The sequence below is a fragment of the Aplysia californica genome, unplaced genomic scaffold (assembly GCF_000002075.1).
Source record: "Aplysia californica isolate F4 #8 unplaced genomic scaffold, AplCal3.0 scaffold00440, whole genome shotgun sequence".
Lineage (NCBI taxonomy): Eukaryota > Metazoa > Mollusca > Gastropoda > Aplysiida > Aplysiidae > Aplysia > Aplysia californica.
Genome location: NW_004797710.1, coordinates 45,635 through 70,333, shown reverse-complemented (window position 1 = coordinate 70,333; position 24,699 = coordinate 45,635). Strand labels below are relative to the sequence as shown.

The following is a 24,699-nucleotide window of genomic DNA, read 5'->3' as shown; positions in this document are numbered from 1 at the left end:
CAATAACACAATAGAATTGGAATATATATAATATGAATCCTTCATATATATCTAGATCTAGATCTTGTAGAACAAGTGAATAGGAATAGGCCTTGAACTAGAAATCCGCATCCGATTCCGAACAGAGGGACTCAGCTGAGTCTAGATTCTAGATCTTTACTAAATAAATAAACAATTCACGCACCTGATGAAATGCTTATTTTCACCAATATAAAAATTACAGCACAACCTATGATAGGGTTTGACACAATAGAATTGGAATATGAATCCTCCATTGAGGTCTATAATGATCTATATAAATCTAGATCTAGATTCTATTAGAACAAGAGAGTCGGACTTGAATGAATCCACACGATCTGAACAATTAAATTAGTCAACAAACGAAATTCAAAATGGCCGTTTGAGCACGAAACTGAAAGTAGATAATTTAAGTTGTCGTCCTTTTTCGTATTCGCATTTCTACTTAGGTTCCGACAATTATGTCGGAAACGTCGGCGGTGCGCGCGTCGGCGGTCGGCACGAAAACGAAAGTGCCGACGAAGCCGACGGGAGAAAAATGGGTCGCTGGCAGTCGGCCAGGCCTCGCACTACGCACATTGACTGATACAGGCGGGCCTAGCGATAGCATCGGCCGGTTCGCGATTGTCGGATTTCAGACGATTGTCGGCAAACATGCAGGTCTACTAGTGCTTCTTCAAGAACTTCTTGACATGTTGAAGTAAAGACCTCTTTGACCTTGATCCAATGCGTCACCAATTTCACGTCCTCCCCACCAAGATCGATCAGAAGTTGAAATCTCTTCTTCAACGGTAGCGGAAACTCATCCTTCTTGTGTCCGTCTAAGAGGCTTACTTTACACCTCGTTCTTTTGATTCCTGTTCTAATTCCGAGCTTTTTTTAGATGAAGCTTGAGTTTTGCTAGCAGCGGATTATGATCCGATCCAACATCTGCCCCTCTCTATACTATGAAATCTTCCAGTGACTATCTGAACCAATAAGAGATACAAAAATGATCAATATGGTTCAGTCCATCTGGTGATACCAGGGTGCCTTGAGGATCATCTTATAGGGAAAAACAGAACCTCCAACGACAGAACTGTTGAAAGCACAGATATTTGTACATCGCTTGCCATTCTCATTCATTTGTCCCAAAATGATCTCATAATCTATGATGTCCAGATCAATCTTGGCATTGGCATCTCCCATTAGGATGTTGACATCCTTCCTCGGTAGTTTGTCAATGATCCCTGGAGAAGTCTGTAAAAGGCATCCTTGTCATTATCCAATGGATCATTTTCGGGGGCATAGATTCGAACTATTCTTGCTCCTTGATGCAAATGAAGCCATGATGATTCTCTCCCTGTGTGGTTCCCTTCCTATATGTGATTACTTTGCATACTTATTAATATTCCAAATCCTTCCGCATGGCCCTTGTCTTCCCTACTAGAATACAATATATTTGTTCCCTTGAGCTGAGCTGTTTGGAGTTTCTGTCCTGACTGTATCAAGTGGGTTTACCTCATTCCGAGTATGTGTTGCCTGCATCTCTTCTATCTCTCATGACTTCTAAGATCGAAAAATTTGAAGTGTTTCTGTAACTTTCTTAGTTTTTACAGGGTAGGGTAATTGGCCTTTCGCCGACTGGCACTTTTCGGGAAACCAGACCTATGCACCTATAGTCGCCTCTTACGACACACAGTACGTGTATTACGGCAGGTGTTTTCTTTGTGCTCCCATAGTAGAACTATGGAGCCCCCCAACCCGCAGTGGTGGATCACAATATCACCCACTTATATTTGCAAACCATGCCAGCCCCCATCCCTTTCAATCTTTTTCACCAGCGTGGAATGGGGGGGGGGGGGGGGGGACGAAGGAAAGAAAACTGGCAAAAGACATCTGTGAATAGCAATGCTGTAGCCACCTTCATGAAAGGAGGTAACTGCTCAACTGGGACCCCTCATGGTGTTACCTGGGTGTCATAAAACAAGACGAACGAGCCATACCAAAATACTTTAATCTATTAAACAAAAAAATGTTCTTCTCTTTGTGGGTGGACAGCAACTGACAATAATACACAGGTGGATGAACATTCATCCCAGCAGGTGGGGGTCCCCATAGTTTTACTATGGGGGAGCAAAGAATAACACCTACCATGATACTGCGTGTCGTAAGAGGAAGGTACGTAGGTCTGGTTTCCTGAAAAGTGCCAGTTTGCGGAGGATCAACTATCCAACCCAGTAAAAACGGAAAGTAATAGAAACACAAAAAAACACAAATTACTATTTTTCAATCTAGGGAGATGGAGGAGCTTCTGCATCAGCAGGAACAATAAAGAACAGCGGACAAAGCCGAAAGGACTCTTCTGAACCAAAACCTTCTCTGTCAAACAAGTCTTTCTAGATTGTGTCATGAAATATTTGGATCATGTATGAAGCAGGAAAGAGTTCTCAAGTGGCACAAGAGATGAAGAGATACAGGCTACACATACCAGGAGTCAGTGAAACCCACTGGATACAGTCTGGACAGAAGCAGATCTATCATTTTTGTACCTCTCGTAGGTTTTCAGACGTTCACTGGAAGATGTCACAGTACTGAGAGGGGCAGACATTGGAACAAATCATCATCTGCTGTTAGCAAAACTCAAGCTTCCTCTCAAGAGGCAGGGAACCAGAACAGGAACCAAAAGTAAAAAAGTTCCAAGTAAGTCTCTTAGATGGACACAAGAAAGAGGAGTTTCAACTGCTGTCGAGGACCAGATTTCAACTCTTGGCAGATCTAGGTGAGGAAGACAGGAGGTGGAGATGCACCGGACAAAGGTCAAAGAAGTCTTTTTAATTCAACATGTCAAGAAATACTAGGTAAGAAGAAATTGGAGCACAAGGAATGGATTAGCCAAGGGTCATTGGGTTTGATTAGGAATACAAGACAATTGAAAGCAGAGACAAATGCAAGTAGAAAAAGGGGATGAAAAGCGGACACATTGGAGCAGTACAGGATAACAGCTAAAGAGGTAAAGAGATCATTAATAAAAGACTAGGAGAAGTTCATGAACAGGCTGAGGAGGCAGCAGCAAGAGGGCACATGCGAATCCTTTACCACACTACAAAAACTCTTGCTGGAAAACCAGAAGTAACAGTAAAGGACAAAGAGGGAAAACCATTTTTGGAAAGGAAGCTCGCTCAGGCACAGAGATGCCAACCACAGAAAACCGAAATGAGTATTGGGAAATATGAAAATGTGTATTTTCAGGGGAAAATGTGTATTCCCCACGACTGACCGACCAACCAGCAATAGTAAAATGTTCAGGGTGTCCAGCAATATTTCCTGAAAAAAATTACTAGCTCAGCAGCTCGAAAAAGAGAGCACATACGCGTACAATATACATGTATCCAGTCAACAACATGTCAGTGTTCAATGTAGTACTGGGGTCTTGTTTGACTTAAGTATTTCAGTCTATTATATAATATTTTCCTCTCATTATTATATAAAAAATAAATCCTGCTTTGAGAGTTCGTAAGGGCCTAAAACAAGAATTTCGACTACTGTATCAAGAACCAGTCTGGGTGTCATGATTCATATTATGAACTGACAGACTCAAATTATTGCTCAAACTCAGAGAAAAGCAATAACTTGAATGGCTCAAGTAGACCCATGCACTGTGAGAGTTGTAACAACTGTGGTAGGGCAAGATGCAGTGACACTGAAAATCAGCCAGTCTTGAACAGAAAGCTACAACATACACTGTAGGTATAATTTACTAGATCTATCACTCATCCAAGTAGGTATAATTACTTTCACCAATCCAATGAAACGCGAACACTTTATTTCAATAACACAGACTTGCAAAGTATGGCGCTTTTTCGGTAGTTCCCACCCTGCAATTGTTAATCACCGGTTTTGGCCCCAAGAGTAGGGGGGTTTCAGGGGGGGCTTGCCCCTGACCAAATAAAAATATGGTGGGGGGTTTCAGGGGGGTATGTTTTGCAGTTGTTAGGTTTGATATCTTAGCTTGCCGCGAATCAAACGTATAGATCTAGAATCTAGATGTAGGTCAGGTTCAAATAAGGGGGGTGGGAACTACCGGAAAAGCACCTAAAGTATGAGTATGAGGGGTCCCGATTCCGCACACGGCCTGCACCAACGCGCGCTTTGCAGAAAGCTCTAATTAAAATTCTGAAATGTGCTTCCAAGTTTTTGTCCTCCGGTATAGCCCCCGATAGTATCTTAATCCCCCCCCAAAATAAATCAATAATCTCCTTCCCTATTCCGTAGTCCTATACTTCGCAACGCCGTTACTCCCACCAAAGACGGTGTATACTCACATGATGCCGCATTTATCTAAGATGCGAATGCGCGCAGGTTCAGTGACCGGTCACGATGGCGAGCCAGACAATCTAAAAATCGGACGACGCTTGTATTTTCTTTTCTTTTTTTTTTTTCAAGTGACAGCCAAAGCGATGAGTCCGAGTATTTATTACATTATATTTGCACGGCGACATTGCGTTCATACTGCACAACCTGCATGCCACAAATGTTGCGTTATCAGACAACTGCCGGCAAACTTCTCGGTGGTAGAGAAAGCGAAAGTAGATCTTGATTTTCCCGATCGAGCCTCAGTGTCACATACGCTTCCACCAGCCGCCATAGCTGCCTATTCGCGTGAAAGTGAAATGTAGTCTCCGGACGGGGAAAAGCAGAACGAATATATCCCGATTGTGACCGGCAAAAATGAACTTACTGACCACATCGGACTAGGTTTTCAAATATTCCAGTTCTGCGATACTGTTACTATTTTGACAAAAGATGGGACTTGATATAATTACGTTTACTTGCCCAAGCTGAATCTTGTATTTTTCGCATTCCAGGATGCGTATTTTTTCATGAAAAGTCGTATTCGCGTATTTTCGGCAAAAAACCTTACTAAAATACGTAAAATCGTACTGGTTGGCATCTCTGCAGGCATAACGAAGGGTACAGCATTTCAACAGTCTCCTGAACAGACCACCACCAAGTAACCCACCAAATGTCCTGACAGCAAGAGTACCACTCTGCTGCGATGCTCCATCAAAACAAGAGATTATGAAGGCCATTAAGAAGCTGAACAAAGGTAAAGCTGCTGATCCTGATCAGATTCCACACGAGGCCAGATGCCAAAGTGACAGCAGACCTCCTTCTCTTACTGTTTACCAGGATCAGGGATGAGAGCAATTTACCAAAGGACTGGAAAGAAGCACAGTGGATACCCAAGGACATAGTTGGACAATCTGGACTTTGCAAATGACTTGGCACATCTGTCATACACCCAGAAACAGATGCAAGCAAAGACCACAATTTTAAATATCTTAAAATAGAATTTGGAGGACTAGGGATGTCTCACAATGAATAAAGCTAAGGATCTTCAACTCAAATGTGAAGTCAGTCTTGTTGTATGGATGTGAGACATGGAACACATCCCAGACTTGCATAAAGATGACCCATGTTTTCTTGAACAAGTGTCTAAAGAAGTTAAAGAGGACCAAAATGGACAGACAGGGTCACCAACAAAGAAGTATTAAGAAGAACGAGACAGAGCCCAGTCAGATATGAGGTGGGAAGAAGGCAGTGGCAATGGATTGGACACACTCTCAGGAACTTAAGCAGCTGCATAACAAAAAAAGTGGAACCCGCAGAGTAAAATATCACGGGAAAGTCCATTTGGAACTTGGAAAAGAGTCATAGAAATAGTTTTAGTAAGAGTTTTACAGCACTTGCAACACAATAAGGTCAAATAAGTGCTGAAGATTAGAGGTGTTACAAGAGAGCAACAAACACAAAAAAGAAAGGGAGATAAAGACGATAGATTTGTTTATAGGAAAGAAGGAGCAAACCACACCAGAGCACCCGCCAACCACCCACTCACTGAAGTAGATGTACAGAAAAGCAGGAAGACATGGAATGACATCAAGCAGCTAGCCCAGGATAGGGAAAGCATTTGTTCATGGCCTATATCATCCCAACCCAGGGTGAGAAAGGCCATGATGATGATTAATTTCCTTCCTTTCCCTGGGTCATGAATGAGCATTGGACACAGTATGGCTACGCCACAACAGACAAGACAACAAGTAAACAGAGAAGCAACAACAGAAATATCACTACACTGGGTTACGTCCCCTTTCAGTACTTACACCTGGACCAACCTCAGATTCGACAAACTAAGGGTTGGTGCCGATGATGGAGTTTGTATTGTATTGTTTTTGGTATGGGTTTAACGCCCTTTGCAGAGGGCTCTAAATCTAATCTAAATTCTGAAATTTGCTTACAGTTTTTGTCCTCTGGTGTTGCCTTCATCCGCTCCCTCCTCCCCCGAGAGTCTCTTTAAAAAATCAATAATCCCTGCCTGCCCTACTCCGTAGTCCTATACTTCGCAACGCTCGACTTTTTAATGAACTTTGGCGACCCCAACAAACGCCGGTGCTCACCGATGCCGTACCTTGTAGTGCCTCATGCGAAGGTTCACTGACCTGTCACGCTGGCGAACCCGACAATCTAAAAATCGAACAAAGCTCCTATTTTCTTTTCACTCCCCCCCCCACCCCCACAAGTGACAGCACGGTGAAAAGTCCGAGTAATTATTAAATTTTGTTTGCACGGCGACACAGCGTTTATACTGTACAACCTGCATATTACAAATGTTGCGTTATCAGTTTATCTTCGCCAAATTTCAGGGGGGTAACGAAAGCGAAAGTAGATCTTGATTTTCCCGATCGAGCCTCGGTGTCACATACACTTCCACCTGCCGCCATAGCCGACTTTTCGCGTAAAACGTACTCTCGGGCGGGGAAAAGGTGAACGAATAATTATATCACAATCGCGACCTGCAAAAACGGAGTCATGTACCGCGGCTAGGGTTCACTGAAAAGTCTTGCTGGCTTCATCACTCAGTATGCAGGCTAATTTACTACCGTTTACCAAATTTTTACTACCTTCAAGGCAAATTTACTACCATTTACGACTTTCACGACCAGGGCGCTGAATTTACGACTTTACTGGACACCCTGTTTTATTTGTAACTCACATAATTTTATTTTTTAAAAATTAACTTCTCTTATGTTTAGAAACCATCTTTACAATCAGTAACACTAATTATACGAAAGGTGAGTTTCCTTACCTGCTAGTAGTAATTGCAATCAGATTTACACTAAATACACTACATTCAACAACATGATAACAACAGGAAGATTGTTTTTTCAGACATTAAATTCAGAATTGTCTTCAGGGTGAAGGAAGCACTGCCTTGGCTGTAGACCTGCATGTGAGCCCGAACCAGATTGTCTGAAAATTTTGCGCACCCCCCCCCCCCCCCCCCCTATAACAGCTTTTGTGGGTGTCACAAAAGGAAGGACTTCCGAGTAATGAGTGACCATCCCAAACAAACACAATAAAGAAGAGACCTAACCCTAACCCCAGGCCTACGCCGAAAAAGAACCTGCAACGGCCCTCATGTAAAAAGGCCAGCACAAGTCCAAAATTTAAAAAAAAAAAAAAAAAAAAAAAAAAAAATCCACACTCTAAAACAAACAAGGAGCATAGATCTAATATGGCCTTCTTTGCTATAATAGGGTTTGGTTGGTTGGTTTTGTATAGTGTTTTACGGCGCTCGCAGCTGCATAAGGTCATATGAGCGCGCGGGACACACCTAATATTTTCAGTTGGTAGGAAATTTTGAATTTTGCCCGGGTGGCGGCCGAAGCCTACTCTTATCGATTTTAGACCACCAAGGGATCTTTAACGTGCGCAACTTGCACACGGGCCCTCCGAGATTTTTCGCCCTTGTCCGAGAAGGCTAGGTGTAGATCTTTCCTACCAGAAGATCAGGGGTGTGGCTGAAAGACAGCAGTAAGGAGGAGCCAAGGAGTAGCAGTGGAAAGGCTGCAGAAAGAGCCAGGAGCCCAGAGGAGGGGGCAAAGGAGGTGAGGGGGTGGGGGCAGAAAGTGGAAATGAAAGCAGACAACAGAACATTGCTAGAGAGCAGGAAAGAAGGTGAAAGGAGACAATTTTAGAGAAGAAAATTTTTCGGTCGCTACCCGGATTCGAACCCGGGACCTTTGAATGAGAGGCCAACACCTTAACCTCTAGGCCACGAGAGCCCCCTAATAGGGTTTGATACAATAACAAAATAGAATTGGAATATGAATCCACCATATAGATCTAGATCTAGTAATCTAAAAAAAAAAAAGAGTCTAGATGTAGTAGAACAAGTGAACAGAATTTAATATAATAATAGGCCTTGAACGAGAAATCAGCATCCGATTCTAAACAGAGGGACTCAGCTGAGTCTATAAATAAATAATTCACGCACCTGATGAAATGCTTTTTACCAACATTAATATTACAGCACAACCTATAATAGGGTTTGACACAATAGAATTGGAATATATAAATCTAAATCTAGAAGAACAAGTGAGTCGGACTTGAATGAACCCACATGATCTTAACAATCAGTCAACAAACGAAATTCAAAATGGCCGCTCGAGCACGAAACTGAAAGTAGATAATTTAGGTCGCCGTCCTTTTTCATATTTCGTATTTCTACTCAGATTCCGACAATTATGTCGGAAACGCCGACGCCGGCGGTCGGCACGAAAACGAAAGTGCCGAAAAAGCCGACGGGAGAAAAAGGGAGCGCTGGCAGTCGGCCAAGCCTCGCACATTGACTAGTACAGGTGAGCCTAGCGATAGCATCGGCCGGCTCGAGGGTAGGGTCGCGATTGTCGGATTTCAGGCGATTGTCGGCAAACATGCAGGTCTATTGGCTGTTCTTTTTTAAACTAGTAATTACAAGGCAACAATACCATTCTATTCTGAACCTTACCTTGCTTGGCTCCTCTTTATTGCCATCTGTAACCCGCTTGAAGTTGAAAGAACTTGACAAAAGATTGGTAGATACACCCGTGCTGTGGTAGCTGTGTGCTTTCAACGTTTCGTCATCACTGTCTGCATATTGCGATATGAATGAAAAATATGAAAAGGACAGAACTAAAAAAAACTAAGAAAAAATAGACCACAGAGAATTCACCTCAAAACCTTACACCTCTTTTTATGTTTTCAAACTGTATGTGTGTGTCACCTCTTTTGGAAAAAGTGCTCTGTGTGTGTGAGGGGGGGGGGAAGTATATAAGGGCACTCGCAACTGCATAAGGTCATACGGCGCATGAGACACACTAAACATTTTCAGTTTGTGGGAAACTTGGAATTTTGCCCGGGTGACGGCCGAGGCCTACTCTTATCGATTTTGAACCACCAATGGATCTTAAACATGCGCAACTTGCACACGCGACTTCCCACATTTTTCATCCATATTCGAGAAGGCTACGAGTTAGATCTTACCTACCATAAGATCAGAGGTGTGGCTGAGAAACAGCAGTAAGAAGAAGCCAAGGAGTAGCAGTAGAAAGGCTGCAGAAAGAGTCAGGAGCCCAGAGGAAGGGGCAAAGGAAGTGAGAGCAAAAGTGAAGATGAAAGCAAACGACAGAACATTGTAAGAGAGCAGGAAAGGATGTGAAAGGAGAACATTTTAGAGAAAAAAATGTTCTGTCGCTATCCGAATTCGAACCCGGGACCAACTGAATGAGAGGCAGACACCTTAACCTCTAGACCATAAGAGCCCTCCAAAAACTTTAAAAAAAAAAAAAAGACTACTCCATCAACAGGACTAAAATATGTGAGACTTGCTGACATAATGAGACAATTCTCGGCTTTTAGTCTAATTTGTGCGATTTATAACGTATTTTGTCAGCGCGCCTCACTACTATTCAGAATAAAAGTGATAATTCAGTCTACAAAAACTTACCATCAGACTTTTCATCATCAAACGCTCCAGCCCAAGAGGGAGTTACAGTGTCAAATCTGGGAAACACACAAAGTTGAAAGACAGGCAAACAAACAACAAAAGCTTATTACAACAGGGTCCTCATAAAACTTTAATGAACAACTGAAAATGGCAGGGAAATAAGGGCAAGAAAGACTAACGAACAGTAACACATTAGACTACACATACAGCCAAACCGTGTTATACCGCTAACCTTGGGACGAGATGAAGGTGGTACAGCAGGGAGTATAACAGGATAGCATCAATTGCCATTTTGACAAGTGGTAGACAGGAATAGAGACTAGAGACAAACTGTGGCCAGTCTCCACCCCTTCTAGATCTGTCCAGCACGATTGCCATGAGCGAGGAAAAACAATTAGCAACCAATTACATGTAATGTACAGCTCCAGTTGAAATTTACATGTGTCACGACACTGTGGAATCAGGCGCTCGTCAATTTTGGGGCATGTGGAGTTATTGGTATCATCTTAAAGCTTATCCATTTGCCCTGCTTTGAATGAAAACAATATCCATTTATCTTGAATACATGTGAAGATATTGGCGATTGAAGGAGGTGCGGGTCCCCTGTTTTCAGAGGTAAAATTAGCGGGAAAATGGCCGCCAAAGTTGAGTTATTTCCTTAGCTTGAGAGCCCAGGGAAACACAAAATTTACATCTTTTATGCCTTAAATCAACATTTTTTCAGTAAATCCACACAGAAATGTGTTCTTTAATTTGACGAGGGCCTGATTTCACCACTCTGCCTCACATATATTCAAATTGAACATTTCTGCCATATCAGATGCTAGGCATATGTGCCAAGAACCCTGTAGAAGTGGGGGGGTTAGTTTTTTACTCGATACTCGCCTGACAGGTGCCCGCCAACCTTTTCGTCATCAGACTGATGTCAACTAACACCAGATGTTTTGCCGACACTCTGAAGTGGAGTGGTTCCTTTAAAGTTTCTCCAGGTAATTCTAAAATTTAATTCCAATTTCCTGTCTAAAATATCAGACGATGCCTAAAAATCATAGCATTTTCAAAATCAGAGCAAGTCAGGAGCAAATCGGCGAAGAACGCTAGAAACGGGCGAACCCACAGAGACGTGAGTGAGAAAAAGATTACCAAAACGCTACAGAGTGGGTACAGTGCTACGAGTGTAATGTGTACCTCTGGCGGCCACCTCGCTGGTGGTATTGCGGGGCAAATTTACATTAGTTTAATTTTAAAAGGACCATATAATTCAGACAGTTGGACTGTATCTGAGCCTTTGCCAGAACCTGGTACTCCAAAACAAGTCACAACGGTCAAAAAATTAGATTTGCATCCTTTCTGGTTCAATGCCATGAATATGTATGTAATTGCTGTTATTTTCATAATCATGTACAATTACTGCAACAAAATGAATATTTTGTGCGAAATTTGGGTGTTTGATGGTCACTTTGGTGTATAACAATGATAATAGGAAATATGTACTATAGTGCGGTCAAAAAATTCACGGCACAACTTATCCTCAAGTAGATCTATGAGCAGAGATGGGACATGTTCCGACTGCAGTGACCCCAACACAGTGGACAAGTAAGTAAAGTAGATCTATCTCTTTAACGGGAGAATCAATGTCGCCCAAACTTTGCACAACAGTTTTTATTAATTTGTCTTAATGTAATCATATTTTTTCACAACAACTGAGGCTGGACCAAAAAATTTCTTCAGAATTTTTATAAAATCAATAAAACTCAGTTACACGGAAAATGAGATTGTTCACAGCACTTCCCGCTTCTCACACACATTTCGCATGCGCATAGGACAGGACCTATGTCACAGCTGTGTGATATTTGATAGAATATGTCATCATAGTTATATGAGTATCTGATAGCATGATCAAAATAAAACAGTTCTCTTTTCCAACTTTTCTTGTGAAACATTACTATTGTGATATCCATATATATATGTATGTTTGTGTAAATTACACTGTACACTGACATATTAAGATTAGGACAGCACCTTCTTGAGAATTATATTATAAAAGGGTCCTTTTCTTCTGCCCATTACTGTGACAACATTTTTGTCATCATAGTTATGGGCGTCAGAAGAGAATACTTTGGACAGTCTTAGGAAGTTATTTTTTAAAATTCGAATTTCTATTGCATTATATGCATGTATAATTTTTTTATGTCTGGGATTTAGCAACCCAAATCGCCTTGTAACCCTCTTCCAGGGATGCCACTCAACTTTTTTCCAAAATAGCTGAAAATCCATGCGCCACGGTCTTGCAAACATATGAATATCAATTTGAAAGCCAAAGGGTGTACATTGAGAGAAATGACAAACAAACATAAGCAAAGGGTGTACATAGACAGAAATGACAAAAAAAAAAACACAAAGGGTGTACATAGAAAGTGTGTGTTTGGGTTTGTTTTTTGGGGTTTTTTTTCAACTATAGATTCTATCTCGATCTCAATAACAGAATAGCGGATCAGGATCAAAATACCGGAAATACCGGGAAAAAAAGCGGAAAAGTGGCATCCCTGCTCTTCACAAAAACAGTTATTTTCCCTGCACGTCTTGGCATTCCCAAATCTGTGGTGTAGCATTTTGGTGCTTTGCCATCATTCAAAAAAGATGGGATTTTGACAAGACAAATTCCTTTACTTGCCAATTATTGCATAAATCTACTTTAGAAAACCACATTAGACTGCATTTTGCATTCCAGATGAATCTGCACATGTAAAGCTGATGACACAAAAATATTTTCGCTTTTAAAAAAGTTTCTTCATTGCTCAAATGTCGGGGCAATGCATGAGCCAGATGATGTGAGCTTTACTTACTTGTCCAGGCTGAAAAATGTAGTCACATGCTACAAAGAGTACACTTTTACTTGATTATCTGACACCAATAACCCGATGATGCCAAATTTTAGTTTCATTCAAGGATGTAAAGTATCTTTTCAGAAATTACCCCATTATACAAATGTTACTTCCTGTCTTCAGTAGGAAACCGCTCACCTGATTTCCACTTTAATAATCGAGTTTTGTAGCACAAAGCGTGCACAGAAGTCATCAAAGACACATTTAAAAATCACAATTGCTGAAAATTGTGTAGCCCGATGAAGTATTCACTTGTATGTCTGAAAAACGACGGACTTTTTATTATTAAGTAGAGGTTTTACAGCACTCGCAACTGCAAAAGGTCATATGAGCGCCAAGGGGTGGGTGTCAACAGAGAAGTCTTTACAGGGAATCGGACTTACTCTGCTCACCTCTCTAGCTTCAATAGCACAAAGTCTGTTCCAACTTTCAAGGCACCCTGGAAATAGCGGGTCACAAGAGGGTGACAAAACATACAAAAGAAGTAGAGGAAAAAAATGACAATAGTAAGGATTAGGAAATAAAAAGGCAGCAGTTCCCTGTTGTAGATCAGGCACAGTTATGAGCGTGACATGGATGAATCAGCCCATTTACAATTTTACTGTGCATGAACTAGAAATGTCCCCCCTTTGGGAATGGCCTAAAGACACTTCAGTCAGAGGCACTGCCCCGTGGGATACGATGGATTTAGATTTGACAGGCAGTACTAGTAAAGTTTTAAAGACTCAATTCGAAAAAACCTGTTTGAAAGTAATCACATTGCTGTTTTCAGGTCACATATTATTGACATGTGCAAAAATAGCAGCAAAACTGTCACATATCATCATTTTTTAAATATAACTCATGCATGAAACAAATTGTTTTGCTTGTACTGCTACTACAGCATATTAACATCATATATTATATATGTAACGAACAGATAAAAATGCTTTCTCTAAAAGTACAAAACAATACTGCATCACACATAGTAAAATGCTCAGGTTCTGGCATAGGCTCATATACACAAAAAAATTACAAATATAAAAGAAGCTTCTACAAACAGCCCAAAGATGGCCAGCATTGATTTTAAAAAAGCGAGTGGGAACAGTAAGCGGTTCACATTAAATAGGGAGATAGTGAGACAAATCTTATTCATGTCTTTCAAAGCAAAGCGAAATTTTTAATTCAGGTAACAATACATGCTGATCATCAACTCACTCTTTAGCTTGCTCATCGTCTGAATCCTCCCACTTTTTTTTTCCTTCCTCCGATGACTTTCTTTTCTTCTTTCTTTTCAGCTTTCTTTGGGAATTCTGGAAAATAAGTAAATTATTAAATTATTGTCAATTAAAAAAATCTAGATTCTACCTGCTATAATTACTGCAGAAAACTCCCAAAAGTCTCTAAAAAATATGACCTTTTCTTTAAATAAACTTCAAATGTCTGCACTTCCGAAAAATCAAATGACACTGATTACCGTGAGGGAAAAGTCTTTCCCATATAAGGGCATAATAATAATATTACCAAACCTTTCTCAAGGCGCTCTCGTGGTCAAGAGGTTACGGTGCTCACCTCGCCCCTCGTTCAACAGGTCTCGAGTTCGAATACAAATAGCGACAGAAAATTTTCTTCTCTCAACTCCTTTCCTGCTCTCTAATAATATTCTGTCATCTGCTTTCATCTCCACTTTCTGCCCCACCCCCTCATTTCCTTTGCTCCTCGCTCTGGGCTCCTGACTCTTTCAGCAGCCTTTCCACTGCTACTCCTTGGATCCTTCTTACTACTATCTTTCGGCCACATCTCTGATCTTATGGTAGGTAAGATCTAACTAACACCTAGCCTTCTTGGAGAAGGGCGAAAAATCTTGCAAGTCCCATGGGCAAGTTGCGAACGTCAAAGATCCCTTGATGGTTCAAAATCGATAAGAGAAGGCTTCGGCTGCCACCCGAGCAAATTTCAAATTTCTTACTAACTGAAAAAGCTTAATGTCTCCCCCGCACTCGCATAACCATATGCATTTGCAAGCGGCGTAAAACACTTACAAATTAAACATTTTTCTCAAGTAAAAATCCAACAAAGTGCACTTAAACCTTTTATCAGTTGACCAGATCCAATGTATGACCCCTGGAGCCAACCTTTACAGGCATTGATTTCCTTGTGCTTTGCAATTTTAAAGTAATGCACAACCTGCATGTTACAAATGTTGCGTTAATCAGACTGCCACCGGCAAATTTCTAGGTGGTAACGGAAGCGAAAGCAGATCAAGCTTTGGTATCACACATACACTTCTGCTTGCAGCCATAGCCACCTGTTCGCGTGAAACATACTCTCAGACTGGGAAAAGCCAAATGAATATGACAATTGTGACCGGCAAAAATTAACCCAAGGACGTTACTCGATTTGATTGTCAGATGTTTGAAAACTTTAATGTATTTTCCCAGGGCAATTTGCAGATTTCCTCAAATTCCCGGGTCTTTGCAATTTTTGTCGAATTCCCGCGGCCTGGCATTCACCCTGTTTATATCTGTAAAATAAAAATGTTCGATTTTACAAAAGAGAGAAACTTACTTCTGGGACAGACATCATAAATGTGAGAAAAACCTCATGTAGAAATTTGAGACATATCTCTTTCCAGCAAGCGAGGAACTTCACCAGAAACAAATTACGACAAAAAATTAACTCTTCAGCAGACTACACCAAAGGACACATTTTCCACTCACAATATGGACATAGAAGAAAGAGGGGAAAAGTACACCTGTACGCCTACTCCAAAATCACAGAATTCTTAACTTCAAACCCCAAAAAACAAACAAACAACTATAACATTATAACCTCTGGCAAATTGTCCACGATATTTTCTCCAATGCCCAAAACATCTTCCTCCAAAGAAGCCTCACGGGCATCAAGTGTATCCTCCTCAGTCATAGAAAATGTGGAAACCTCTGTTTTATGAGGGGATGACAGGGACCGTTTTCTACTTTGCCCGGACTGACCACCACAACGTTGAAACTGCCATCTAAGCATGTTGACTTCTTTTTTTATGATGTGCACAACTGATTTCCACCGTTTGGATATTCAAAAGTAGCTGCTGAAAAAGAAAAAAAAAGAAAAATTAGATTTAACAAAAATGAACCAAAGTTCAAGCAGTCGCAGAATCAACAGAACATGAGAAAGCATACCAAGTAAATTCATAGGGAGAAAGAGTAGCCCTGACTTTTTTTCCTCACCTTTAAACCATGTGGCTTATTTGCAGACTTTCCTGATTGCAGGAGCGTAACTCTCTCATCTATTTTTTTAAGATTACACCTCAAGAATTAAAAAGTTGACATAATATATCGCTGGTGGAGTGATGAAACCTCTTAACCCCAGAAAGGAAAATTTTACAGGAGAGACAAAAAACTGATTTACTCGTGAACAAAATGATTTATTGGAACCAAAGTTGGTACAGATAAATGAAAACACCTTAGAAACGTGGTTAGTACATAAAAATAACTTTTCCATTGTTTATGTGGTTACGCTGTGAGATGCGAGGTTTCATTACAACATTTTTGTCGTGATGAAACCACGTAGTCAGCCGGCGGGTGGGTTGCGAGGTTTCATCAGGACAGAGTTTGAGGGTTGCGAGTTTTCTCGCTGCTCATTTTGGTTGCAGTATGCGTCTGTTGTTTGAAACGCCACAAAGTGATAAAGATGTTTATTCAAAACCAATTGGTTTGGAGTTCGATTCCCGGCCAACTGAAGTCAAATAAATGTGTGTTACCTGCAGAATTTATGTTTCAATCCTCAAACGGATTGCAATTAATGCAATTTGTTTCACTATAATTTGCCAAGAATAGATCTGGTTACTTCCAGTTTGACTAAAAAGCACAAATTAATAATAAATCTCAGCAATATGGTCTCTCTTTGCACTACAGATGGTTTTCATAAGAGATGTTGAATCATAATGAGCATCCATTAATGTTAATGGTATAAATTGTAATGAAGTGACGATGCATATTGGCAATAACAGATTTAAGCACCTGTAGGTGATTGTACTTGAAGTGCTGGAACTTAAACGTGTTGTGTAGAGTGGTGAGGTAGGATGGACCTTATGTTTCTGTGTCCAGCCTTCGGAACAGCAACCCATTCATCCTTCAGGTGCATCTTGAACTGGATGTTCATGTCTGGGGTGTACTTCAAACACCCGACAACAGGATCACCTGTTTTTCTACCTAGTCTTATAGACTTGTCGTAGCTTCCACACTTAGAATCTTAGAATATTCCTTGAAGAATGTGTGATCTAAATATTTGTATCGATAAGTTTCTTGTTTTGCTCTTGCCATCATGAAGAAATGGAGGTAGTCTTGGAGGACCTCGATGCGTGTTTTTCGAAGCGATCTCTTAATACATGTAGTTGAATTCACAGTTAATTTTCATTTGTGTATGTCATTTGACAAAAAGGTTTCTGTTCAATTGTGCTTCCATGTGTTGTTGAAAAAAGGCAGAGAGAAACATTGGCTAGTGTGACATTTCTCTATCGGTAACCACAGTTGTCGCTGTCGATAAGGGTTTTCTGGAAGTCCAGCTTTTCCTTCAGGAAATCCAATAGACATGAAGCTAACTCATTTGCCATAAGTCCCCCTTCTGCTTCATGACACACATAAAAAAATAGTCTGACCCGTTGCAGCATCCAATAGCGTAAAGTTATGAACGACGAGTTTTGTTTTGTAATGTAAGACTGATGCTGAAGATCCATTGAAAGTATGGCCGTTTTAGGTTCATTACTGGCGAGAGATTTGATGGCTCGTTCAGCTCGTTCCTTTTCTTTGCGCGCTGCTTCCTTTTCTAGAATGTTAGCATTCCAAAGATCCTCAAGCACATTGTCAACTTCCCGACTGATGCAAAAGTCGCACATATCTATCTTTGACAGGAATAGCGACAGATTATTCTGCTTAAATGCTTCATTGAGGCCGGATCTGTTGAGAGGCCGCCTCCTGTGGTCTTGGCAGAATTGTGCATATATTTTGTTGATATCTGAGTTGCCTTGATAATATTATTGGTTCTAAATGTTTCTTACAAATCATTCATCCAACCCAGTTCAATTCAGGAACATCTTTTAACACACCGGCACCTTAGGCCACCTTTTAAAAGTGTGTATTGAAGGTATTCCCTCTCTGGTTAGTCTCTGAATACCTCCTCTGAGGTTGGTCTTAGTCAACTAGTCATCCCATGAGAGGGTCCACACTAAATCAAAATTAGAATGTCTATCGACTTCAGAGAGCCCTTTACATTTCAGAGTCCAGCTCTTGCAATTACAGTTTGGTTTCAATAACTTAGTTGGGCTTTTCATTGAACCTTTATGTATTCCGATCCTGTCCTGATCCACGGATAGCTTTTCGCTTATTTGTTGCCACTCCTGAAAACCCTTTCTTTTCCTCTGTGGAGCATCATTTACGCTGGCATCACAAATGAGCTGTGTCTCTGGATCAGGCTCCAGGAAAAGTGGCTAAGGTGCCTGAATATGGTCCACAAATCGTGTTGCTGTGACCTCGAAGGTAATAATTCAGCATCTGACTTACAGCTGCCAAGTGAAACGTCAGTATGGTTTGGGGTATGATTCCCGGAGACACCGGTATTGGTGCAGACTCAGTCTGGGATGATGCTGATACTTCCTTATCTCCACATATCAGGGACAGCCCTGGAAAGGACTGCGATATGGTGGGTGGGGGTCAATTCATGGAACATGGTCTGCTCAATGGTTTCCAAACCAGCACTTGTAGGGTATAAAGATCTAGGTGATGAGCACAGTTAGAAGGAGATATTCAATACAGATTCGGAAATGTCTGTATTACTTGTGTTGTTGAGGCACAAATTTGTCACAATGTCCTCTAAAGACTTCAGAGTCATCAAGACCACAGTTAAGTTCAGCACTATTCGGTGTCAACCACAACTGGAGGATTCAACTGCACAGCGGATTCATAGTCTGAGACTCCCCCGGGGCAGTGCCACTAACTGAAGTGTCTTTAGGCCATTCCCAAATTCAAAATTGTGGTGGGGGGGGGGGGGATTTTTTGTTCTAGTGCACAGTAGAATTGTAAAGTAAATGGGCTGATCTAACAATGTCATGCTCATAACTGTGCCTGAACTACAACAGAGAACTGCGGCTTTTTCTGTCCTAATCCTTACTATCGTCATTTTCCTCTACTTCTTTTGTATGTTTGTCACACTCTTGTGACCCGCTATTTCCGGGGTGCCTTGATACATGCAGTCGAAGCAGATTTTCTGCTGCTGAAGCTAGAGAAGTGAGCAGAGTAAGTTTGATTCCCTATAAGGACTTCTCTGTTGACATTCAACCCTTGGCGCTCGTATGGCCTTTTGCAGTTGCGAGCGCTGTAAAACCTCTACTAAAACTAAAAATAATCTAAGAAAATGCGAAACCTTACCCTCTCTTTGATAAACAGAATGGCCTGTTGACATCTGGAGAGTGCATAAATCTGTCACCTAGTCTTAGTAAGGACTACCATCACCTGTCATTTCAAGGTGTGACTGTTGCCTTAACTTAAATGTTAACTACGTTTGTGCTCGATGAGAACATCTTGATTATCAGCATGTTAGTCATCCTTATGAATGGACTTTTAATATATTTACACAATGTAAGTACTTCACTTATGACCCTATTTGAACTTCTGAACTGACTGAAATAAAGTGAATGAATAAAAGAATGAATGAATGTATGGAAGAATGAATGAATGAAATATTTCTTTATTCCGTCAGATACATTAAATGCACCAGACAATGTCAGTTATTAGCGCTTCAATTAAGCTAATTCATAAAGAAGGCTTATCCAGAACCTCGTATAAGCTCGCCACTCTCTCAAACCGGGAGTGATGAAACCACGCAAAAGCAGATCGGCGCACCGGGTGAGGGTTGCGAGGTTTCATCACGCCAGGATATCATGGGGGCAAACATACGAGGTTTTTTTATTACGTTTTTTTCATGCTTTCTCTTACTAATTAAACCTAGTGCTTTTGACACATTGTGAAGAAGAACTGGGAGAAGATATTAAGCCAAACAAACGAATTTCTTAAAAAATTGAGGGTTACGAGGTTTCATCACTCCACCAGCGATATAGTAGTCTCCGCCTAGGATCCCCTCGCCTACGATCCTGGTTCGCTTTAGATCCAGCTCAGATTTACTGAACACCCTCCAGATAATAATTTATGGAACAAAAACCCAGGCGGACACACTCGAGCAACCAAGAGTGAAAAGTTGAGATCAGCCACTCTCGTAAATAAATATGATCACGTTATTAATATTATAATAAAAGCCAATGGAATGATACAATGTTTGCTCCAGAATGAGTCCTGATGTGATCACACCGAGGTGTTAATTCACCAAAGAGTTTGTTTTCTCCAACATTGCACTCACATCTGAGCTCTCCACGTAAACTTATATCACAAGCTGGGTAAACCATTGCAACAGTTACAGTCTCTGCTCCCGAATTTGCAAGCCCAGACTGAATTTTAATTGGTGTGGTCACAACGTAATGATGCGTAACAACAAAGGCGGGGGACCTCGGCCAGAGATGGAAAGCTACAAGTCATGGACAGGTAAAGGGGAGGGGCAACTGGGTAAGCGTAGATCTTGAAATTTAACATAGAAGTGAAAATGGCATGTCTCATGCCACTGTGATTGGTCATCAAGGTAGACCACTCTTTGCAAGCTATATGTCATAAACCCACCCAGGGGCCACATCGATTCATTTTAGAGTGAAGGGAGACCATTTACCAGTTGTGGGTTTTAAAATGGGTCACCTTAGATTCTTCCCTTTGTGCGTCGCGTAACATCACATTCGCCTAAGATCCCGCATTTTCCTTGCCCCCAAGCACCAGGCATAGACTATTGTATTCCTCAAACAACATTTTAGTGTACACCAAAGGGCCGAGACAGAGTGAACTCATATTTCGTACAACTTCACACAGCTTCCTCACTGGTTGCACAATAACTCAAAAACTGTTCTTTTAAACGAGCGGAGTGTAGCCTACAAACAAATATTTGAAAGTTCACGATGTCTCCCCATCTTCCACACACGGATGAACCGTGATAATACATTTACCGCTGCACTAAATTTCCTCCTCCGTTCATCCGGGAAGGATGACGCAATGGCGATAACGGCTTCCTGAAAGTTTCTTATTTCTAAATAAAGGGAGATATCATCTCCAGCAACAGATAAAAGTTGCAGGTGTAGCATACATGTCCTTTCGTTCAGCAAATTATTAGAACGCATGGAAAGACAGCGAGTATAATCCTGTTGTCACATTAGACTGCCATGAGTTGAAATCTACAAGCCTACACTGAAATGTGGGGGTGGGGTGTGTGTAACTATCGTAATGCACCATTGTATGTGAGTGCACCCTACCCACTCAGCAAACGATAAAAGTTCAGGTAGAGAGCTCAGTCTATGCGAGTGCAATGAGGGGAAAAATCCTGTCACCGAGATCGCTTCTGGGGCAAACATTGTAACATTTCATCGATTTTGTTCAAAAACAATTCTAAGATTTTTTTTTTTAAATCTAATTTGTAACCCAACTTGTAGCTATTCAAAATAAACAACTGCCACTGTAATAATGAGCTTGGCTGACAAAACAAAGGAAAGGGAAAGAAAGCGCACAAGCAGCAAATCACAAATAAACTTGTCAGTTTTCGGACATCTGGAGTTATTGGTTTCATCTTAAAGATTGTTCATTTGACCATCTATCTTTTGATGAAAAATATACATGCATATATTGAAAAGAAGTCAAAATATTTGCGACTGAAGGAGGTCGAGGTCGCCTGGTTTCAGAGGTAGAAAAGCAAGAAAATGGCCGCCAAAATTTGACTGAGAGATCTAGGAAACTGAAAATTTACATTTGTTGTGCCTTTAATCAACGTTTTTAAAAGGACATGAAAGGTGTTGAGCCAAAAAAAAAAAATGGTCTAAACTGGAGGAAAAATGTTGACATCTTCGATTTCATTATTTTGACGAACGCCTGATTTCATCACGATGCCTCACTTATATTCAGAGTGACTTTTGTCCTCTTTGTTTGATGCCAAATCTCAGGATGACAGAGAGTATCCAGTGGTCAAAATGACTAGTATTTTACCAAAAATAATTTGTGAAATTTCGTGCTGAAATTGGGTGATTGGGTGCTCATCAAATAATGACATATAAGAAACGTCTGTTTTTCCACCAGTTTTTTTTTTTAATTAAAAAAAAAATTGATTGTTACAAATTTGGGCTCAACACCTTTTATGTCCTTTCAAAAAAACCATCTGGATCGATAACAACACCAAAAACACCCTTCTGTACTGCAATTTACTGAAAAACCAAGATCAAAGGGCATGGCATACCAGCCAACATTGCCTGGGCCAAAATCAGTAGTTGACACAAATTTTTGTCCCAAAATCTGAAGTTGACCTAAAAAATCTGTAGTATAAGCGGCTATATTACCAATTGCCATGTATACTTATTTGGGGACCTTTATCAATATTTTGACCCACATCAAATATGAATGAATGTGTTTGCGACTTTAAACAAGTGTAGAAAATGACAAAGAATAAAAAAAGAATTTTTTTATGACAAAAATATGAAAACTTCCAGATGCATTTTTACCCTATACAGCCGTTCCTATCCTAATTATACAAGCACGCGCACACACAAATGGAAGAAAAAAAATAATAAAAAAGAGAACAAAGGCAAAGAAGAAAAGATGAAGAAAAGGTGGGCCTTGGATGACTTTGGCCAAGCCTTGGCCCTTTGCCTTTGCAGAGTTTACAAGGTAAGAGTACGACGGCTCCCAATTCCACACAAGGCCTGCACCAACGCATTTTGCAGAGAGAGAGTTCTAGATCTAGAAGTAATCAAAATTTAGAATAATATTTGTTTCCAAGGTCAGTTTTTGTCCCCTGGTGTTGGCTAACCCTTCCCCGAGTGTATCTTTAAAAAAAAAAAAATCAATAATTCTACCCCCCCCCCCCCCCATTCCAGAGTCCTATACTTCGCAGCGCTCAAACTTCGAATGAGCTTTGGAGATTCCTAAAATTGCAATGTGATGGAACGCACGCCCAGGTTCAATGACCGGTCCCGATGGCGAGCCCGACAAGACACTTGTATATAACTATAACTTTCTTTTATTTTTTACACAAGTGACAGCACGTGGACAAATATTGATTTATTTTCATGGCCACACAGCGTTTGCCATGCACAACCTGCATGTTACAATTAATGTTGCGTTATCAAACTACTACCAGCAAATTTCTGGGTGGTAACGAAAGCAGCTGTGGGAAAGGACAGGACAATTTTAAGGATATAGAAGTAGAAATAGGACTAAGAAAGTGGCGATGGATGGGACACACCTTAAGAAAGCCCAGCGGAAACATCACAAGACAGTCACTGCAGTGGAACCCACAAGGAGCATGAGGCAGGGGTAGGCCATGGGAAACATGGAGGAGATGAGTGGAAAGGGACATGAGAGAAACGAAGCTCACTTGGAACGAGCTTGGAAGGATGGCTCAGGACAGAGATAAATGGAAGGAGCTTGTATGTGGCCTATACCCTGCCAGGGGTGGAAGGCATTGATGATGATGATGAACGAAAGCAGATCTTGATTTTTCCCTATCAAATCTTGTTTATCAAACCGAAGTGACTATTCGGACTCGAGTCCGAATATGAAAAAATGTTATTCGGACTCTGATTCTTGTCCAGCATGACATCACTTTGGACTTGCAACTTCCTGTGACTCCGCTTCCTGTCCTGCCTCACTCGTGACTCGCCTCAGGCAGGGTAGAGACCGGGACCACTTTGGGCAAAATGGCGTTTTGTGTAGGAGCCGAGTTTTTATCTTATGATGAATTTGAGGCTGGCCAGAAAAGTTATAGCCCTTCTAGTAAGTTTATTTGTCAAGAGGTCATCAGAAGTAATTAAAGATGGTTTGTTAGCATGGGTCGGGGTCGGATGGGTGGCCTGCACACGTGTGGCTGTGTGTGCGTGCCGGGGAGGGGGGGGGGGGGGGGACTATCGGTCTGGGCGTTGAACGTCGCATACGCGTCAGTCTTTTTTCCCCAGGCAACTGATCATTATTACAATAATAAGCTAGTCTTGACGTAGATCTACATAATGAATTGTGTGCTGGTCTATGGAATCAAAAGTTACGGTATGCTCGGCTCTACACAGCAACACAACTTTTTCTTGGTAAACAATCGAGATGACACAGGCTTGTGTATTTGAAAGAATCGGTCTTTTTTTTTGGCCACCTCTATTCTCACTCCGGGTGAGAATAGCGCAGGCGAGTCTTTTGGCTATTCTCACCCGGTGTGCGTTCACCGTTATAGCCTAGATCTAGGCCAACCAATTTTGCGTTCACCCTAAACCACAGAATTCTACACTGTGATAACAGAAAAATTGTAGAATTCTGTGCCGTGAACAAAAGTTCCATTACTACTGTTAGCCTACTATAGGTCGTTCAGCCTCAGCTGCCCACACCTAAGAGCGAATTATCGCGAAGTCCTCTGTTTGATTGCTTTGAAATTTTCCATATAATGTTAAATTTTACTGGACGTTACAGATTCTAAATTTTGTGGTTGAGAAACCTTTACAATTTAGGTTCCGACAGGGTTCCTTTGATGTTCGCTGAAACTATGTCAGATTTATAATAGAAGTTTTACAATAGAAGTAACATATGATGACACGGAGAAAATGTCTGGTTTTCGTTGCAACACACAAACTTTTACACAGCAGGGGCGGAACCCGTAGGAAATGTATGAATGACAAGAAAGTCACTAGGACCAAGGTGAACAAGTCCAGGCTGACGAGACAAACAAAACGTAAATAACTTTCCAAGGGCATAAAAAATAATATTTTGGTTACAATGGACAGCTAACTCTTTTAAGTTTTAAAAAGATAAAAACTCACCTGAAAAGGAGAGGAGTCATTGATCGTCCTCAGAATCGGACCCAAAGGGATTGATAACCATCTTTTGTTGAATAAAT

The 24,699-nt window shown here is 41.0% G+C and overlaps 1 protein-coding gene across 1 annotated transcript in view; it reads right to left on the bottom strand.

Moving 5' to 3' along the window:
* The window catches only part of LOC101846155 (U3 small nucleolar RNA-associated protein 18 homolog), a 55,767-nt gene that overhangs the window by 27,483 nt on the left and 3,585 nt on the right, over window positions 1–24,699 (bottom strand). Inside the window, exons 2-5 of the mRNA XM_005104884.3 lie at window positions 15,526–15,781; window positions 13,912–14,006; window positions 9,830–9,885; window positions 8,852–8,973 (exon numbers count right to left, since the gene is read on the bottom strand). Of these exons, the coding sequence (XP_005104941.1) occupies window positions 8,852–8,973; window positions 9,830–9,885; window positions 13,912–14,006; window positions 15,526–15,717 (465 nt within the window). The 5' untranslated portion in view covers window positions 15,718–15,781. The remainder of the gene's footprint in view (window positions 1–8,851; window positions 8,974–9,829; window positions 9,886–13,911; window positions 14,007–15,525; window positions 15,782–24,699) is intronic.